Source organism: Patagioenas fasciata, chromosome 8, assembly GCF_037038585.1.
Source record: "Patagioenas fasciata isolate bPatFas1 chromosome 8, bPatFas1.hap1, whole genome shotgun sequence".
In the NCBI taxonomy this organism is placed as follows: Eukaryota; Metazoa; Chordata; class Aves; order Columbiformes; family Columbidae; genus Patagioenas; species Patagioenas fasciata.
In genome coordinates this window covers 36004781-36024081 of record NC_092527.1, presented here as the reverse complement: position 1 = coordinate 36024081, position 19301 = coordinate 36004781, and the positions used below count along the sequence as shown (strand labels likewise).

Below are 19301 nucleotides of genomic sequence, written 5' to 3'. Positions count from 1 at the left end.
CTCAGAGGTTTGAGATTTGTAGGTTTGGCAGTTCACTAAGAAAGGAAACCTTAAAAGGGGTGGTTGGAGTACTTATTATTATTGTTATTAATCTTTCCCTGGCAGGATAAGGTCCTCAGGTGACCCACCTGCAAAAGAGGCAATATGTATGGAGGGTGGCTGCTGCCTGAAAAGAAAAAAGGCCATACATTCCTGTAGCAAAAAATAAAGGCGGAACTCCTTGAGCTTTCTAGAAGGTAAGTTTTGTTGGAGGAAAATAGAGTTTTATCTCTTTTTTGACAGCTTGCCCCCATCAAAAATAAGTAAATTAACATTATAGTGTTGCCCAAATCCATTGACAAGGGCTGAAACAATAAAACTCTGTTGGTACCTGGTCTCATGTAGATACTTGTAAGCCAAGTACCAGGCCAAAGTAGGGGTGACTGTCAGCAATGCAATCACCTCAGGAAGGCTGGAGCTCACCCTTTGCCTCATGCTCCCAACCCTTCCACCAGAAAAGAAAACCTTGTTTGTAGAAGGAGGAGTGGTACCTGACCTGTTGCTTTTCCTTACCTGCAGGATTTCTTCATCCCTGTGCTGGAAAGTTCTGTCACTTTACACACTAGAAATCCAAACAATGTACAAGGATATACCTTGAGGAGCAAATACAGCACTGACCCTAAGTCTGTCCTGCAGCCCATGTAAAAAGACCAACCCAGTTCCCAGTGAAGATTAACACAGAGGAACTGATAAGGTAAAAAACTTTCTATTAACTTATGGTAAAAAAAATGTGCTTCTGTCCAGAAAAGTCTCAGGTATTGAGACACTCAGGAAATAGGTGACTTGTTCTGTGGTGGTGATACCACAAGTGGATCACCCAAGGGGAGTGAGGGTGAATGGGATTCTTATCTGGTTTTAGGTGGACCTGTCTCAGGCTCTTCTGAATGCAGGGAAGTGTAGAGTTCCCTGTCTATCTTTTATTTCCTCTCAGCTGTCCTCTTAGGACCTCTCTAGAAAAGAGCTCATTGTAGCTTTAATTATCTAGAGGTGAGGGAACTCAGCTGTGTGATGGGAAATGTACTCATGCTCTTCCAAAATTGTCAAGAAATGAGGGTTGTGTTCCCTGGCGATGGTACCAGTTGCATCATTAGCCATAGATGAAAAAAGGCAACTCATGCTTTGTATTTTTATGCATGAGTTCGACTCTCCTTGCACTGATTCTAGCTCTGTCAGGGCTCAATCTGCGGGCAAAAAAAGGTAGAAACTAAAAATCCTTTTCATTGTAAAGATTGCTTGAGTTTGCCTACACAACTACAAAACTTTCCTGTTAACATCAATAAGTAGCAGTGAAACCAACCGTTTAGACAAGATATAATGGCACATTATTGCCTGTAAAGGATTTGCACTTTGGTTTTCCAGTATTTCTCTGTTGCTAGATTTAGTATCACATTACAGGAAGCCTGACTGAACAAACCTTGGCGAGATCTAATGATCTCATGTTCTTTGCTGTTCTGTTCTACACACTGACATGCAGATGCTGATCTGTTTTGTATGGGTTGGCTTTGCATCCTCTGCTGTTCAAAAAGAACTAAGTTTTAGAGCTCCATGTCCCAAAGACCTGTGAGGATGAAGCTTTAGACCATATTTTCTTTCTTCAAGCTAAGAACACTCCTCAGTCTCCAGAAGAAGCTGTAAAAAAGATTGTGTATTTGTATTGTGCTGGTTATTCAGTGAGGCTTTTAATGCCACGGGAAACCTGAGGGATGCAGCTATATGTCTCTGTGTGGTTAACTACTGAGGCACTGAAGTAAAGCCCTGGAATAACATATTCCAGGCTCAGTTTCAAAACAATACAAACAAAAGACAACACATCAACAAAAAAACCTTAGAATATAAAATCACAAGCCCCAGTATCTGCAGTATGAGAAGACAGAAGCTTCTCTCCGTTTTTTCTTGCAGGAAAACGTATTTTCTTTTATTACAACTATCCTCTATGTGCTTTTTCATCCACTCAGCTGTGTTAGCCTACAGTATCTAATTAGCGATAGCCTGTTTGGATCTACAAGTCCAGCAAAATCTTGCAAGTTACTCTTTGGCATCTTTATTACATTTACAAATAACAGGCTATGCTTTTCAAGTTCTCCACCTGCTACTTTGTCACAGTGCACAAGAACACATGCACTGTCTGCCAGACCAATGCAGACTTAATTTCCTTAGATGAGCTAATCAGCAAACAGGCACCAGCTAGAGCAGAACAAACCAAGGCAATCTCAGAAAAGTCATTAGTAGTTTTGTTCTCAGACAAAAATATGAAAAAAAACCCATGAGATTTATTGAGCACAAAATCTTCAGATGCTAAGGATCAGATACGGCAAATTCTCACCATCCATCACAAATTATGGACTAGAGAAGCACTAAGTACATCAGTGGTATTGCTGAAACTATTAAGTTAGGTAAGCAGTGGGCTACGGAAAGGACATACATTTGCATGAAGAAAAGCTGTGAATACAAACTCTTAATGGCTACCAAGAACCATTTTTCTGTTGTTTACCAAAACCCCAGTATTTCTAAATGCTTATCTATTAGAAAAGGGTACTTTGTATTGTCGGTAAATGGGATAATAAGGAAGTGTGAAAGATGAGTCACCAAGCCACAGAGAAAGAAAATGTAGTGTGAGCAACCGCAGCACCCTCACTCGCCGTGCGGTCTGTTGATAGAGCGTAATGCACTTTCCTCCAGCCATGGCCTCCAACAAGAGCTACACTCAGCTCACGCGTGAGGATGAAGGTTAAGGATATTTATTCCAGCTGCCCCAGATGTGCCTACACGGCCAAGTTATTTAAACAGCTTGTAACTTCAGTAAGTACACTTACCCTGATCCTATAGGTGTGACTTTAAGGCTTGAAGAGCCTTAAAGAGGATTCAGTTCACAACATACCTTCTGGAGATGTGAAGCGTCTCGGCTGAGATCTGTGGTGAGAGTTAGGGCAGGGCTGTCCTTCCCTTCATGCTTGGTATCCAAATCATTACAACACCCTCCCTGAATTATGGGATGCAGCAGATTCAAAGTAAAACCACCCTAGAAGCCGGGCAACTTGAGCCCAGACACAGAATAACACAGGAGCAATATTTTGAGCCAGAATGATGTGTAGGGAAGGGAAGACAGGGCTGTGCTGCTGAATTCTGACCAAAACCTGTTTCTGTAGATAACATTTGTGTCAAAAAAGCAAAACAACAAAACAAACGCAAAATTCAAACCCACCATAGACTGTGATACTACTGTTAATGCTACTGAAAGTTAAACATGGGGAAGTAGAAGGTAAAAGTAGACCGTGTGTAATAGAGCAGCAGTAATTTGTTTTTAAATCTTCATTACATCTGTGACCTTCTCCTTCACCTAAATTTGAACCTGTGCTTGCTTTAATGACACCTATCTTGTGCCAAGTGAACAGTCTCTCCCAGTAAATGCACCTTTCCCATAAAAGTTGCTAAAAAGAAAGTTACTGTGGGAAGAGTCACGCTGATGAGAGTAACTGTAGGAAGCAAAGAACTTGGCCTTGTGGAAAAGTAATATTTTCACTGTTCTGAGAGGGCTTCACAAATAACTTGGCATATACTTGGAAAATGTCCTTGACGGTGCCCTTTTAACCAACAAGAAAGCCGGCAAGCTCATGTTACAGCATCAGATACGCTGAGCAACTGGTGTGGAGGAAGTATTAAAGCCCACAAATCTCCTGTGTAAAATCAAACACAGACAATTACCTTGGTTATGAACTGCGGTGGCATAACAGGCTTCAGCCAGCAGCCTGTCCAGCTGCTCTTTGGCACGGATCCTGAACAGACCTTGCAGTTGGTCCTAAATCTTCAGATACTTCCCTCCTCCCCCACCTGCTTGGCTGGTAGCCCTACTGATTACACTGAGCATTCACATCGCTGCTGATGGCTCCTCTTTCCCTAGAGATACGGGCAGCCTGGCCAAATTGCCATCAACAGGCTCTCTCCCAGGCTTTCCCAGCAAAACAGCGTAGGGGGACATAGTCCGAAGAAGGAGAACTTCCTAGATAATCGTCATCCAGAACAGAGCCGTAATTAGCTGAAGAAATCTGTGCTCCCTTCCTAATAATAGGGAAAGAGAGGAACTCCCAAATATACCAGCTCCACCCACACCAGGCAATTTTGTTGCACCAATGCATCTCTTTGCATATATATCTCTGTTAAAGATCTCTGGTCTCTCTTAAACAGATTTAGCATGGCACAGAGCTCACTCCTTTTATCCATCCACGGACACCCTGTGACATCCATGGACATCCATGGACAAGACCTGTTGTCAAAACCCCACTCATTTTTTTTTCCCTGCCATCCTTCTTACCATGTAATTTATACGCGTTTACCTGCAATTCTCTTCCCCTGCCTTTGACATCCTTTGTGCCTAAGCTGCTCCAGAGACCGAGCAGAGGCGTGTGTGTATTAATAGAGCAGGTAATGGATGAGTACGCTCTCACGCTCCTCTGCTAGTGCTCCCTCCAAAGTGGATCATTTCTGCATGGTACAAACAACATTGCCAGACTATCTTTTAAGCTAATGAAACAAAGATTAGCATCTCAGAATTCTATTAACAAACTTAGGAGGTTTTTTAGCGTGTGTGTGTGTGTGTGTGTGTGTTTGGTTGATTGTTTTTTTACCCAGTATGTGTATTTATATATTATTAATGCAATCCAAGGGTTTTGCAGTATATGCCTCTATTACTCCTTTATCATTCCTGTGTATGGCAGCATATAAATTATTTCTATTATTGGCTCTTGCTAGCTGTCTCTTAAGAAGCTCTCAGTGAAGAGTGTTCTGTTCCTTCCAGAAATGAAGCCCCATTGCCACGCCAAGCACAGGGCTGAGCTTAGTCCTCTCTCTACCTGTTTTACCTGTCTGAAATCTGCATTCTCCCTGCAGGCTGCTTTGTTTTCTGCAGGGGTAAGAAACCATGGGAAAGGAACAGTATTACCCTGAGTTAACAAAGAAAAATGTTGGGTATGAGGATGTTTGGGCATCCATACCAGCCTTAACTTGGTCTTTATGCTGGAATCAGCAGGGCATGAAGCTCTGGGGAAACAGGTCTGAAGAAAGGGAACTCAAGAAAAACCGACATGCTGCTTCCTTTCTCAGAAAAGTATTATCATCCTTCCTGCTCCTCCTTCAGAAGCCGCCACTTCTGATCCCAAAGATAAACCCAACTGTTTTCCGTTGTTCTTCCTCTCTTAACCAAGCTCTGGCCCTGCAGCGGCTCCTCTGCTGCAGCACCTGCATCAATGTTCTCGGAGGCTTGGGGAGATGCTCTCTAGCTTCCTTCTCCTCCTCCTCCTCCTCCTCCTCCTCACCACCTTACGTGCTCGTCCTGTCTCCCCCAGCCCCACTCCCAAGCATGATGTGCCTCCCCAGTCTCTCATTTTCTACCCTCTTTCCATTGTTTATGTGCTACCAGTTTTAGGGATCTTTGGCCACAACCTGCTCAGGATTTCCCTGTTAGATCCTTTCTACTCCCATAGCCCTCCTCCTCCCACCAAGAGAAGAGGGAGCTCTTACAGGTTCCTTTTCCAGACCAGTTGCATGTTGATAAATAATTATGCGATATTGAGTGGATATTTACTGACTGGAAAGGAAAGCAAGCCTGCAGTGATCTGCACAAAATAAGGCAGGGATCATCTTTTCAAGCCTTGACAAAGGAGTTTTGTTGGATGACAAGCTCACGGCAGCATCTGCAGTGGAAACAGTTAATAGCTGTATTTAAAAAAACATGAACGTGACACTAAGGTAGAACATTTAAAAATAACTGTTCTTAATGTTGCTACGGAGACCTTTATTATAGCCATTGTATGTGATGTGCATTGATTCTATTTCATGTAGGTAACATTTCTCTCTCAGACTAGTAGAAGCTGACAATACTCCCACTTGTACGAGATGGTATGTAGGAGCACACAGGTTGTGGAACTAAATGACAGTCGACAGGAGGTTTACACTGTATTTCGACTCTTACAGGTTTGTAAATTTGCAGTTTTAGTCCTCCATTAACAGTTTTTCACCCTTATTGATGTCCCTTGCTTAATATATTCTGCCTTTTCTAAAGCTTAGGATCATTGTAATTGGGGTGATAAACGCAGCAATCCTATTACAAAAATAAGGGTTATCATTCACAGGGCTGGCAGTGCACGCATTTGGAGTGCTCCCAGTTAAATCTGAGTAGTTTCAACACATGGCATTCAAAGAAAAACTGTATTGACTGCCTTAAAGATTTAATTTGTCTTTAAGCTTAGTCCATTAGGTCACTGCAGTGAAGGAGAAAAATGTATTGCTGGTGCTCATGTAATTACATGGGCTGCTTTTTTAAAATGCTTTGAGAAAACGTTGCTGATCAAAAGCAGTTAAGTCAAAATCTTGGCAAAAGACCTCCAAGTTTTCATTACTGTATTCTAAGCTTTACCTATTCCAATAAAAATAACAGTATTTGGAAACGCAGCCCTCACAGAACTTCAGTTTCACTTTTTATGTGACAGTTTTCATCTTCCTGGCTTTTTTTTTAATATTGACTCGGATTAAATAACCTTACACAGATGACAAATTTTAGCAGAAATTATTCAGGAAGCCAAGCTTCTTTAGGGCTTATTTCAGAGAAGTTTTAAATTTCATATTGAAAATATTTACTTCAGTTTTTCCATTTGTTAGACAGAGAGCTCAATAAGTAAATTCAAATCGAAGTGTACAGGCTGCATTTCAGGCAGCTGCGGTTCCAGAGACATGCTTCTAAAATCATTGGAATAACTGAAAAGTTGTAGGCTGGTAGTGGGAGGAATTCCTAATTTGCAGCAATACTGAGGACAACAGACAAATTCCTTGCTTCTTTTAGCCTGCAGACTAGAATTTCACCTTCTCAGTCAATGCAGTATCCTCAGCATCACCGAGTGCCTGGGAAAAAAGGTTGGAAATTGAACAGAACAAAAGCTGTGTGAATATCCACGAGTTTTGTCTTCTGGCTTAATGAAGCTACAAAAGTACAGTTTGTCCAAAAATGGGGAAATTATTCTCCAGTTAAGAGGGATTTGAACTGAATCTTTTTCCCTGTCAGTTTGGAAGTGAGTATGAAGAACACTGATTTAAATGACACCTCTGCCAGAGGTTTCCATCTATTTTTACTGATAATCCAAGCATTAGAACACCCCCCCACCCCTAATATATTTCCTAACTATTCTTCTTTATTATTCACATAGAAAGTGTGAAAAAGTTATGACCCAGGCTCAGCGTCAAAGGGTAAGGCCAGATCTCTCTGTTACTACAGAAATCATAAGCTTTTCCAACTTGCAAAATGTTTGTGAAACTACAAGTTGCTTCTGACCTTTCAAACATCACTTTTTGAATGTGAAACGTGAGGTTGTGTTTCTGGGCGAATTTGAATCTGGCCGGTGTTTGCCTTGCTCTGAACAGACTCCCAACAGAAGCAGCGCAGACAGCGCAGTATGAAACCAGACTATTAAATAAACTCCAACGGGAAAAAGACAGGAATTGTAGCGTTATGCTTTCTCAGCTGAAACGTGTTACTAATGGTATTTATAGAGATTTCAGTAATATAGCTGTTTGTCCTACATAGTTGAACAGAGTAACTTATGTTATTACAAATACGTAGCCCAGATTGATAGGTATATGTATTACAGGTGCATACATATGTAATGTATTACAATATGTAGCCCAGACATCTGTGCAATGATTATTATTTGTCATTAAACATAGTCTTTGGGCCGTCTCCCGAAGAAAAGCTACTTTTGTGCAAAAATAAGTTGTGAAGGGAATAAAACTACATGTGTAAAGAATATTCATGGGAGTCCGCATGCATGTTTTCATTCTCTGAGTGCAGAAACATCAATACAGGCATGGGAAGGCTGTTGTAAAAACCTGTTAGTAGGAAGGTATAGAAATGAGAATATGTAAATAACTGTTTCCATTTACCTTTCCCAAGCTTCCTGCCAATACAAAAGATCATGCAAGAAAGAGCCAGTCTACTTTTCCACGCTCAAATGGCCTTGAGTTCATGCAAGGAATGGAGCTGAAATGGCCATCTTCCAGCTCTGTGGTGGGAACTGAGGAAACTCTTTCGTTACTCAGTGCTTGTCAGACTCACCTCTAAAATAGATATTTTCCACCCCCCAGATTTATTTACATCAAAATGCCTGGTCTGGCTTTGACTGCCTGGAACAAGTTATTTTCACTTCAGTTTAAACTGTTAGGTTGGGAGGGCTGACCAAACCAGGAGGGAAAAATGAACGGATCTCTTCAGGCATTTGTGAAAGTTTCAGCTGCGCAAACACGTTTATACATGCTTAGATGTACGGTTTTTACATACAGTCCTATGTGGATTCTGCCTTCCCATCACACTTAACACACACCACACCTTCTCCAGGGACTCAGGAGATGTCAGCTTGACCAGCAAAGTCCCTTTTTTCCCTTTTTAGTGGCTTGATACCATGTATGAAACTTAAGGGGGAATCAGAGATGCAAAAGTGAATAATGGAGAAATCCCAGAATCTTCTTTTACCAAGAAACCTCTGAGATACTCCGTCTGGCTTGGAGAATTGGGGCAGCTTCACTCAAATCCTTTACTCTCTCTTTATTTAGTTTTTCTTTCCAGCTGAGCCAGCGTCAGGATACATGGGAGCTGCAAGCAGCTACAGAAACCCAAGAGCTGCCACGGCACGTCACCGATCCCAGGACTGTCGCTGCTGAAATTGGATTACTGGGTATTTGCACAAGTAAGCGCTCTCCCGAGACGAGGACACGGATCTCAGGCTCGGATTGCTGAACTTCCAGGCGGTTCTTTCCCACTCCCCCTGTGCAGCCCTTTCAGCCCTGCGCCGCTTCACGGCCATAAAGGCAAATAAAGAGTCTCGGCTCTGCACCGAAATGGCTGCAGCACGGACACGTGTCCAGCTCTGACCTTACCGCAGGGGTGGTGACCTCCAGCAGAAGGAAGAAGCTTCTCGCAGTGGCCTGATTTGGCTGAGCTTATCCAGAGGCTAAAGAGAGAGAGCAGATGATCTGTGACCGGCTGCTGCCAGGACCAGAGGCAGAAACTCCAGCCCAGCAGCTGCGTCAGCCATGAGAACAACCAGCTACCTGCAGAGCAATGCAGGGAATTGCACTTTTAATGAAGGGCAAGGGAGGCACAAAGCCTCACGGGGACCCTGATCTTAAAAATGACGCTCATCCCTGAAGTGTGTATTAACTCTTTAGCCATTGAACCTTTCTACAAACTCAAAAACGCTTTTTAAATGCAGTCTTTTCAAGCCTCTCCATCAACCAGGGGCTGCTCTGGACTAATCCAGGAAGTGAGCCAAGTATTAAAAAAAATAATGTGAGGTTGCAGAACATCTAGAACATATTGATCATAGTGTAATTATGCTTGAAATGTATTAGGGGAAGTAGCTAAAACAATCTCCAATCTGAGAAAGATGATTTGGAAATGTGCAAGGGGGCCTCAGGGAGGCTGCCAGTAGTTCTTACCAGGGATGGGGAATCTGCTTCAGCATATGTAAATAAAAAGTATTTCAGTGAAGACTAAATGACAAATGTGATAATAAGTATCCCAAACATCACTTTCTAAAGCTTAAGCAAGCTAGCATTTACATGAATACCAGGAACCAGTAAAGCAAATGCAGTAAGAAGCAAAATACATGTGACAAACTTCACTCGCATCTGAGAATTAAAGAACAGTTCCTGGACTTAAGAAGCAACAGCAGGCAAATAATAAAGGAAATCTTCAGTTTGTCTGGATACTGATAATATAAAAAGACTGGTTTTGTTATATTTACATTTAAAATGGCTTTTTTTGCCCCCCCCCCCTTTTTTTTTTAATCTGGGACAAGTTATCTCAGTCCCACAGTTGCTACATGGAGGATGTTGTTTCCTGATATAATAAAAGCCAGGGTCTGGGTGAGATAGCAACAGAATCCCTAATTAAGACCCAGGATACTTTAAGCTAGAGCATGAGCCTCTTGAAGTAAGTACCCAAAGCACCTTTACATCCAAAATGTTAAGCTTTTGATTAAACAAGCAGAACATACTTTTGATGATAATTAAAGATGAGCTTCAGTCAAAATACTGGATTTGCATTTGGGCCAAACCAAATCTTGGATGCAAACCCTCACTCTCGTTTTGACACATTCTGATCCAGACTGGGCGCTAAGCCACGATTACCAACCAACTCAAGCGATTTACTTGTTGCATGTAAGACTGCAAAGCTGTTTCATAACCAACCAGAGTATCCCTGTTGTGAGACAGATCATATTTGATCTGTAAGTTGAGACACAATGTTAAAAGCCTCTTTTTTCAGAAGTGAATGTCCATTTGGGGCATCTACACCTTTGGGCCACCAACAGATTTTTTTCCTGCTACACACAGGATTCGAAATTTCACAATAACCTCTGCAGTTTCTCTTTAGCTCTGAAAACTGAGGTTTAGACACCTCAGGTAGGATCTAACCAAAAAGCAGCATGTAAGATACATTCCAGTCCTGAAAACATAGGCCTAGCTTCCTTTTCTGAATTCATATGGCTAGTCATTTCTAGCATAAGAATAAAGTTTCCTAAAATTCTCCATTGCCATCTTTAAAAATAGCTAAAAGCTGAGGGGTCAGATTTTTCAGCAGGATGAATGGATACACTCAACTCAATGGATCAAACAATTCATTCAGGCTGGTGGTTCTCTATAGCACCAATATAACCTAAATACCACCCAAACTGATTTTTTTGTCTCATGGAAGTGAATAAACTTGAACTTAGCTCATGGCAGTGAAATGTATTTGAGGGATTTGGAAATGAGTGCTGAGCCACATGAGATGGATGGTCCCCTGTGCAAGGAATGGGCTCAGGGGTGTCGCGACAGAGGAGTTTCCCCAGGTGAGCTGAACCGAAATTGTCCCAGGGACCAGGTGGAGGTGGGATGGACCCTTTCTGCCAGCACTGGAAGCAGACTCAGACTGCAACCGGCCCCTTCCGAGGCAGAATTTAAAAATAAGAAAAAAAAAAGGGAATTTAGATGGCATCAAAGGAAATCTCATATGCTCTAAAGCCTCAGTATTTTTAAAGAGGTTCACTCCAAAAAAATGCAGGATCACCTGATGATATTGTGCTTGGTAGAGTTCAGAACTAGAGCTGGAAGCAGTCCTGATCACTGTATTTCTATTTTTTTTAGCCTATCTTCATAACTGGACCAGATCGGCTGCTCTCTGTGCAGTGTATCCTGTCTGAAATTGGAGACACATGAGGACAATTAAAAGGACACCCCCCAGCAGTCTGTCACCAGTGTAACTTCCAGCAATTTTTGTAATGAATAGCCTTCAATGGATTTTTTTTTTCCTCATAAATTTACCTAATCACTTTCTAAATCCTGTTTCATGCAGCACCATGAGAATGATAATCTAATTTTGGTTTCTAAGACACATATTACAAAAACAATAGGAGGCCCACGAAAGAGCAAAATCATTTTGCCAGCAGATATTACAAAAGCAAGCAACGACTCCAGCCCAGTGATGAAAAAAATTACAAAACCCACTCATTACAAAATGACCCAGCACTTCCTGCTTTGAAAAATAATCTGGACTGCTTGGCAGTTCTGAAAAAAGAAAGCCAAACAAAACCCAGTACACACCTGTAACTGCTTTTCCAAGCTTGTGATATGAGCATTTCTTTCCTCAGTACCACGACATGTGTCCCTTTGACAGGTTCTACTGTCTGGGGTAACAAAAAATGCTCCTAAACCCAAAGATCCTTGGATCAGTCATGAATGAGATGAATAAAACAAATGTGCCCTGGGTGCCACTACTCTGTTTAGAACAGGAGAACTGGCTCAAACACATGTCCCTGATGAGAACTTGTGCTACTTGTTCTCTATTATAAATTATTTGGCTCTATATTTTGCAATCTTCCTACAGTATCACTGTTGCAATCTCCTACAAAATGGTAAAAGCTGGTTTTGAAGCTCTACACTTAGAGGTTTGTTGCCATCCCGTCCTAAACTGATTTGCAAAAGAAAATAATATTTTCCTTGTTTAAATACAGGTGAAATATCCCTTTTAATAAACTCTTCCCTAGTACTTTCTAAAAAGATCAAATACACATATAGGCTCTATCGTTTTTCTGTTTTGCATGCCTTGCATCCTACTTCATAATTTCCAGCTGTTCAAAGCGCGTTGAGGATATTCTACAGAGTTTTACAAAGCTCTCTGCAACCAGAGTGGAAATCAGTGCAATTGCATATACCTTTCTATTTATCCAGACTTCCAGAGAATGCAAATAGCAACTTCGAAATTGAAGCCAAAGTGAAGTGTGTTCTTAAAGGCCACTTTTAGATGGTATTAAGATGATTTTTTTTTTTCTCCCCTACCTGGTAAATTTAAATAGTTTTATTTTCTCTCTTATTTCAATCCTATTTTATGTTATATAACATTTTTGCACATCCTTTTTGTATTCATATTAACACATTTGCTGCTATTTTCCTTCATTCTTCCATTCTCATTGGAAATGCTAACACACCAAATTCTTGCTTCATTATGTGTCTTTAAGATAACACAGCTCCTCTTGAAAACAGTCCTGGGAGAGGAGAAAAGCGATTACTGAGCTGAACATTTCAGAGGCTCTTAAGCTGACATCAGGTGCACAAAATGTGCCAAATCTCCTATTCTGCTTGTTTAACACAAGAAAATACTCAATTGAGACATACCCAACATTACTTTTTCTTTTTTTTTTTTTTCCTCCTGCTGTTCCTCCTCACTCAAAACCAAGGATGCTGTTGCCCTTCTGAACATATTACTCCTTATCTGAAAAGCCATTTAGTTGAAAATCCAAAACCTTTCCATTCCTACTGCATATGCCTGTATTAGCCACGGTAAAGAGCCATAACAGAGCAGTTCAAATGTTGGACTAATGACCTCTCTGGTATTTCTATAGAATGCTCTGTTAAACAGCCAGGCATTTCAACTTTCAGTCACAAGACCTATAAAAAATTCATACTCTGCATCTCCAGTTTCAAACCACAGCGCTGCATCATTAAGAGCTTTTCAATCCTCTCACCCCACAGACTTCACAAAGGGGGAAGGGGAAGAGGACTTTTACCTTCCTGGCATTTAAATTTTACATTTTTTGTCCTCTTGTTTGCGTTTTCAAGCAATTCTGGAGGTTGGGAAAAACATAACCAACAATATGAGCCTGCATTTTCTTTTATTTTGTTAAAATATAACATTATCTAAGAGCTTTTAGATAGATATTTAAATAAAAATGAAAACAGGTGTAAAAACCACCAAGCTTTATCATTTAAGTAACTTTTGCCTGAATTGTGGCTTTCAGAAATTAAAAAACTTCTATTTCAAGATCAAAAGAAAAGGCTACGCCTGACAGAGGGAAGCACCTGGAAAAACAATGTGCAGCTGTCATAGTGCATTCTTCAGCAGTACATACAGCTTTGATTGGGCCTTTAAATGAGTTTGCTGAATTGGAGTAGCAATTTTAAAGTATGTTTATGTTTACGTTCACCAGTAAAAATATGGTTCTTCAATATGAGACTTCTGTAAAACAAATTTTAACATAATGGGTCTTCTGGGCTAGTCTCTCAAAATGTCCCAAGCCATTCTTTCCGAAGCCTCTACACATGTTCTTCCCACTCATCATAGTCCTGCCTCATATCATGTTTCTTCTATCCTTCTTCACTGCTTTTAAAGCACTTTTTATAAATGCCCAATCTTCCTGGTCCTTGGTTTGATGGGCTGCTGTTGCCTGTGCCTCCTGCCCGCATTACACCTGTTGCCTCCTCTGAAAGGGCTGTGCACATTTTGGGAGGTGAGACACCCACTCTTCACCCCTCCGACTTCAACAACCCGCAGTCTGGGGCACAACGAAATTTTGATGTCCTTGATTGTCACGGGAGCTCAGTCCCACACAGTGACAAATGATCTCATGTACATCACAGGCTGAATATTAAGACATCGTACAAAGTTCTCAGCTTTTTTTGCTTTGTATTCCTTTCCTCCACATATTTGTTTCCATTTTTTGTTTGTTTCGTTTTTGTTTTACTTTATTTATTCAATGGTGGCTTTCAAGCATTAATAAATAGCTGAAGAGGATGGAAAGAGATTAATATATTATCACCAATAATAGCAGAGCTTAATAAAATGTTATCTATATAATGTTTTCAAGATTTGCTGAAAGTATCTCCCGGCAGCAGGAGACGCAGAAGAGGTTCTAGGAAGTGACAGGAAAACAGACATTGTCCTTCTGCCGATTGGCAATTTGACTAAATCAGCATCTACCTGACGACACTAAACGTCCCTTCTCTCCTGTCACTCCTCGGACATTCCTCGAGCCCGAACCAACGGGGCCCCGGCCCAGGCCCCTCGCTTGGCAGGGCTGCCTTCAGTGCTGCGGCGGACGGCGGCTCGGACACCCCCGATCGACAGAACGGCACCCGCGGGTGCTCAGGTGAACTGGCCACCCGGTGTCCTCACGGCGAGGCACCCAAAAGAGCGCTCACGGCCCCTCCCGTTCACGGGAGGTGGCCACAGAGCCCCGTCTCGCTCTGAAGACAGCTCCTGAGGTCTCGTGTACCTGTGCCCGCCCCCCATGCCGGGCCGCCCACAGCGCGCCCGCGGAGCCTCACCGCCCGCGCATGCGCCCTTCGCGTTGTGACGCCACACCGCGCTGTGCCGTGACGTATCCGGCGAAGCCTTCCCGTCTCTACCAATGGGGCCGCGCGGAGGGGAGCGCCGCGCCTCCCGTTGGCTGGCCCAGACCCTCGCCCCGCCCCCTGCCCGCCGCCGCGGAGAGGGTGGTGGGGGGACCCGGATGAGGCGGCCTCGGGCGGCCGCCGCCGTTAAACGCCGGCCTGCGGGCGCGGCCCCCGCCGTGGCGGCGGCGCGGTGAGGGCAGCGCGCTCGGGGCGCGGGGCGGCGAGGATGCTGCTGGTCTATGTGATCCTGCTCTCGGCGCTGGCCGGCTGCTTCCTCACGCTCCTGCTGCAGCTCCTGCTGCTGTATAGGAGGGAGCCGGAGCCCCCCGCGGCGGGCTTCCCCGGCACCATCTACACCCGCGTCGCGCCCGACTCCACCCTCAGGGAATACCTGCAAGGCTCGGAGCCGGCCGGCAGCCAGGCGGCTCCGGAGCCGGTTCCCGGAGCTGCCCCGGCCTCAGCGCCGGCCGCCGCGGCTCCCGCCGCCGCCCCGGGCCCGGAGCCCAGCGCCAAACAGCCGCCACCGCAGCAGCCGCCGGAGCCCCCTGCGGACCCCTGTCCCCGCGAGGAGACGTGCCAGTTCCTCAATGCCATCTTCCTGTTCCTCTTCAGGGAGCTCAGGGACACGGCCCTGGTCAGGGACTGGGTCACCAAGAAGATCAAGGTGGAGTTCGAGGAGCTGCTGCAGACCAAGGTGGCGGGGAAGGTGCTGGAGGGGCTCAGCCTCAGAGATGTCTGTCTCGGCAACGTCCTGCCTGTCTTCAAGTCGGTCAAGCTCATTCGGCCGGTGCTCTGCAATGAAGAGGGCTGCCCGGAGGAGCTGGGCTTTGAGGTGGACGTGGAGTACAACGGTGGCTTCCATTTGGCCATCGATGCCGACCTGGTCTTTGGCAAGTCGGCCTACCTCTTCGTCAAGATCTCCCGGGTGATGGGGAGGCTGAAGCTGGTCTTCACGCGCCGGCCCTTCACGCACTGGTCATTCTCCTTTATGGATGACCCGCTGATACTGATCGAAGCCAAGTCGCTGTTTGAAGGGAGGACGGTGCATCAGCTCAATTCCATCATTGTGAACCAGTTCAGGAAAGTGATTAAGCGCAAGCACACCTTACCCAACTATAAAATCAGGTAAGACAGCCTGTGTCCTCGATGTTACTTTTGGTGGTGTGCATTAGATTTGCTGTTTTGCTCTTAGTAAATAAAAAGAGATTGATTTTGGCGTTTCTACAGCTTGTACATTGCTTGTCTGATGTAGAAAGCTTTCCATGAAGGTAAGTGTGGTTTTCCATTTATAATAGGTGAAGAAACCATTGCACTATGGGATTTTGTCGTGCCCCAGACATGTAACTAAATGGCAGAATTAGTAGATATCAAAAAATGTTGGGATCCTGTCAGGTGTCCAACAACAGGACTGTGATATCCCTCCTTGTAAAAGGTGGAAGGGTGGCTCTGTGCAAAATGTGTACGGTTTGGGGTGTTCTTCGCCGAGGCTTCTGGCATCGGTGAGCCACCTGGATGAGATCTGTGGCTTATGCTTACCTATAGAGGCAAGGTGGTTGTTACTTAATGTGAGAAGGAATACATTTCACTCTCTAGGGAGTATTTTTGAGATCCCATGAGATATGGTGTCCTCTTCCTTTCTGGTTTGCTGAATTTCTACAGTAACTGGAGAAATCTAAAAGCTGATAAGGGAGGTACTGCCACTATTGTGGTAAGTAAAACTTCGAGGGACCTCTTAGATTTTTGTGTTTTCTTTCATAAATGCACATACTACAGCACAAACTGCATTAATGTTCAGTGGTATTCATGAGGGTCTCCTCTGGAGATATACAAAACCCACCTGGACACAGTCCTTTGCAACCTCCTGTAGGTGAACCTGCAGGGCAGTTGCACAAGATGATCTCGAGGGATCCCTTCCAACCCCAACCGTTCTGTGATTTCTGTAGCAGAAGAGGCATCTTTACTTTGATTCCACCCTTAGTTGAATGTCCTACCATTCATTGTTCAGATCCCATGTTCCCTTTCTGTCATGTGTCTTACCACTCTTATGATACCATGTTTCATTTCTCTTTTGTTTATTCTTTGTAGCTCGTGTTGTGTGTTAGGTAAGCATTTTTATTTTGTTTACCACATTCTTCTGCAGTAAGCATTTTCTCTGAAATACATCAGAGATGAGTAACTGAAAATGCCTATTTGAATTTTGCAGTGTAATTAGCTTTGCAGTGATGTAATTGTTAACAGCTCTTTCAGACAGTTCTTCTGCAATTGACTCTTAAGAGTTCTCATGAAAGTGAACATGTAAAATATCCAAGACTTGGGAAGCCCTGACAGGGCAATGAGTAGCTTCTTCAAGTAATGTGGTGATCCTCTCAGGTTTTGAGGTATTGAATTGCTCTCTGGAAGACAGCAATCCTGGGCAGCAGGGCAGCTATCAAGAGCAAGTTTGCTTCCATTCTCTCACTGTGTTGGAAAGAGACTGAAGCTGTTAACCATGGAGAAGAGCCTGAAGTAGCACTCTTGGCATACCTAGAAGGGGCGAGTAGAACGATCTTTACACTCTGTAGACAAGTTTTTAGGGTACCTGTGGAACCAATGATGATGTGCTCCTCCCCTTCAGGAGAGGAGGATTGTCATCTTTATTCTTCCTTGGGGAGATGCACTTGGGCAGTAGGGCACTCTCATCATTTAGTTAATGAGTTTTTCACATATTTCTCAAACTTTCTGCACCAGAAAGAATGGTTAAGGCATGTGTGAGTCACTGACACGTTAAAGGGACTGGAGGGGAGAATAAGGAAAGAAGCAGAGCACCACATTTAGGACAGAAATAGGAAGAAGGGTGAGGATAGAAGGTAACTGACACTGAGCTTGTTATAGGAAGCATACATTATTATAGAGCTAGATAAATTATTGTAAAACTAAGAATGAACTGTTATTTTACTATGTTCCGTTTAAGTTATAAGGAGTTGGGACTTTGTGAATGCTTGAGAAGGGAATAGTGTCATGTCTGGTTTCTACACTAGATAGTAGGTTGGTAGCATAGGGTGGCAAACGTTCAATGCAACGTTGTCAAACTCTGCATATGGTGCTTTTGGCGTTTAAATTTTATACCGTGTTCTGAACATGTCGTTCTGACCCACTGTGTTGTGAAGGGGGAAGGCAGGACACTAAGCTTAATGCGCATTAATGAATTGTCTTAAGGAAGGAAGATTGGGTCATTGGTGTCCTAACTGTCTTGAACTTTGCCTTTAAAGCTTCAAGTGGAAACACAGACCCTGCATGGAAACCTGTAGCTGTCTGTGAACCTCTAGCTGTGCACAGTTGCCCATGGTTTTGTGGAACACAGACTGAAAACATGTATTCTCCACATGCAGGTAGATCCCTAGACAAGCAAAACTTGCTAGCAGCTGAGTGGTAACAACAGACTTTTACATGGTGGCATAGTTGAGATGTTATGATTTAGCTGATGTAGAGAAGTGATTTTGGAAAATCAAGCCCCCTGCTGATAAGATGACAACTTGGTATTTTTTAGAAGAATTTGTAAGAATACATTGTCTTGGGATTATGGTATGTTAATATGTTCCTTAGCAAAGAATGCATAGGCAGAAGTCAGGAGGGTTTCACAACTGCTTAATTACCTGTTACCTTACTTAAAGCTTTAAGAATTTCTCATCTACAGGGAATGTGCTTATCCTCTCCCCATTTTTTTCCTATGTTGTATGTGTCTTTTGTCTAAGTACATAGTCAGTGTTTGCTTCCATGTGTAGTTCAAAACCTTTTTGATGTCTCCCTGCTCTTGCTCAAGTAACTTCATAAATAAATCTTTGAATAGCAGTAATTACAACCTTGTAAACAAACGCACTTGGAGCTCAGGAAGTTCTTTCAGCTGGTTAAAGGGGAACTTTGTAACCCTGCTAACTTTTAGATTGAAGTCCACAAAGGAGTTTTATCTTGTTTCAGGGTGCTGAGTAGCATTAAAATGTGTGATTTTCTTTGCCTTCTGTATTAGGTAACTCATAGAAGTTCTTACTTGGTAGCGAATGGCAGAAGAACTTTAGCTCACAGATGATTTTGACTATCCTGTAACTTTGTGTGAAGGACAGACCCCCTTCCCTCTGTTATTTCACTGTAAAATATTGCATTAAAAAAAACTAAGCGTGGTGTTGTCACACATGCATTGTCTGTTGCTACAGCCAAATTACTACACACATAGTTTTATATTCTTTCCAGTTATGTGCAAAATTCTGTGCAGCAAAGCAGAAATTAGTGAGATCCTCTTTTGTATCATCCATTACTAGGAGTGACTTTGTACAATGTGTGTAACTGTAGCTTGAAAGTAGAAAAAGGCATCTTGCATTCCTGATGTGCTCTTAAATGCTTATGAAGGGAGGCAATGTAGACTAATCAGTGCATTTGAAGTTCGTCTAGTGTTTTATGTACAATTTTCTCTATAAAAGCAATTGCTTACTAATTGTAAAAGGAGGGATGCACGTTATGTCTAAACAAATAGTAATTTGTGTTTTATTCTAGTAGTGTGTAATCGCTTTTGTTTGATGCTTTAGAAATGTGTCTGTGTG

At 43.0% G+C, this 19301-nt stretch overlaps 1 protein-coding gene and 1 long non-coding RNA gene across 4 annotated transcripts in view; both read left to right on the top strand.

Moving 5' to 3' along the window:
- Positions 1–11929, top strand: part of LOC139828572 (uncharacterized) — a 73794-nt gene extending 61865 nt beyond the window's left edge. For 2 of the 3 annotated variants that reach the window (XR_011740351.1, XR_011740349.1), the window contains 3 exons: positions 106–236; positions 559–733; positions 8632–9558. This is a non-coding gene — a long non-coding RNA (uncharacterized lncRNA). Of the gene's footprint in view, positions 1–105; positions 237–558; positions 734–8631; positions 9559–11205 lie in introns of those variants that run through there. The other variant, XR_011740350.1, reaches the window with a different exon arrangement.
- Positions 11930–14828: 2899 nt separating this feature from the next.
- PDZD8 (PDZ domain containing 8) overlaps positions 14829–19301 on the top strand; it is a 58681-nt gene continuing 54208 nt past the window's right edge. Inside the window, exon 1 of the mRNA XM_065843150.2 lies at positions 14829–15855. Coding sequence (XP_065699222.1) covers positions 14957–15855 — 899 coding nt within the window. The 5' untranslated portion in view covers positions 14829–14956. The remainder of the gene's footprint in view (positions 15856–19301) is intronic.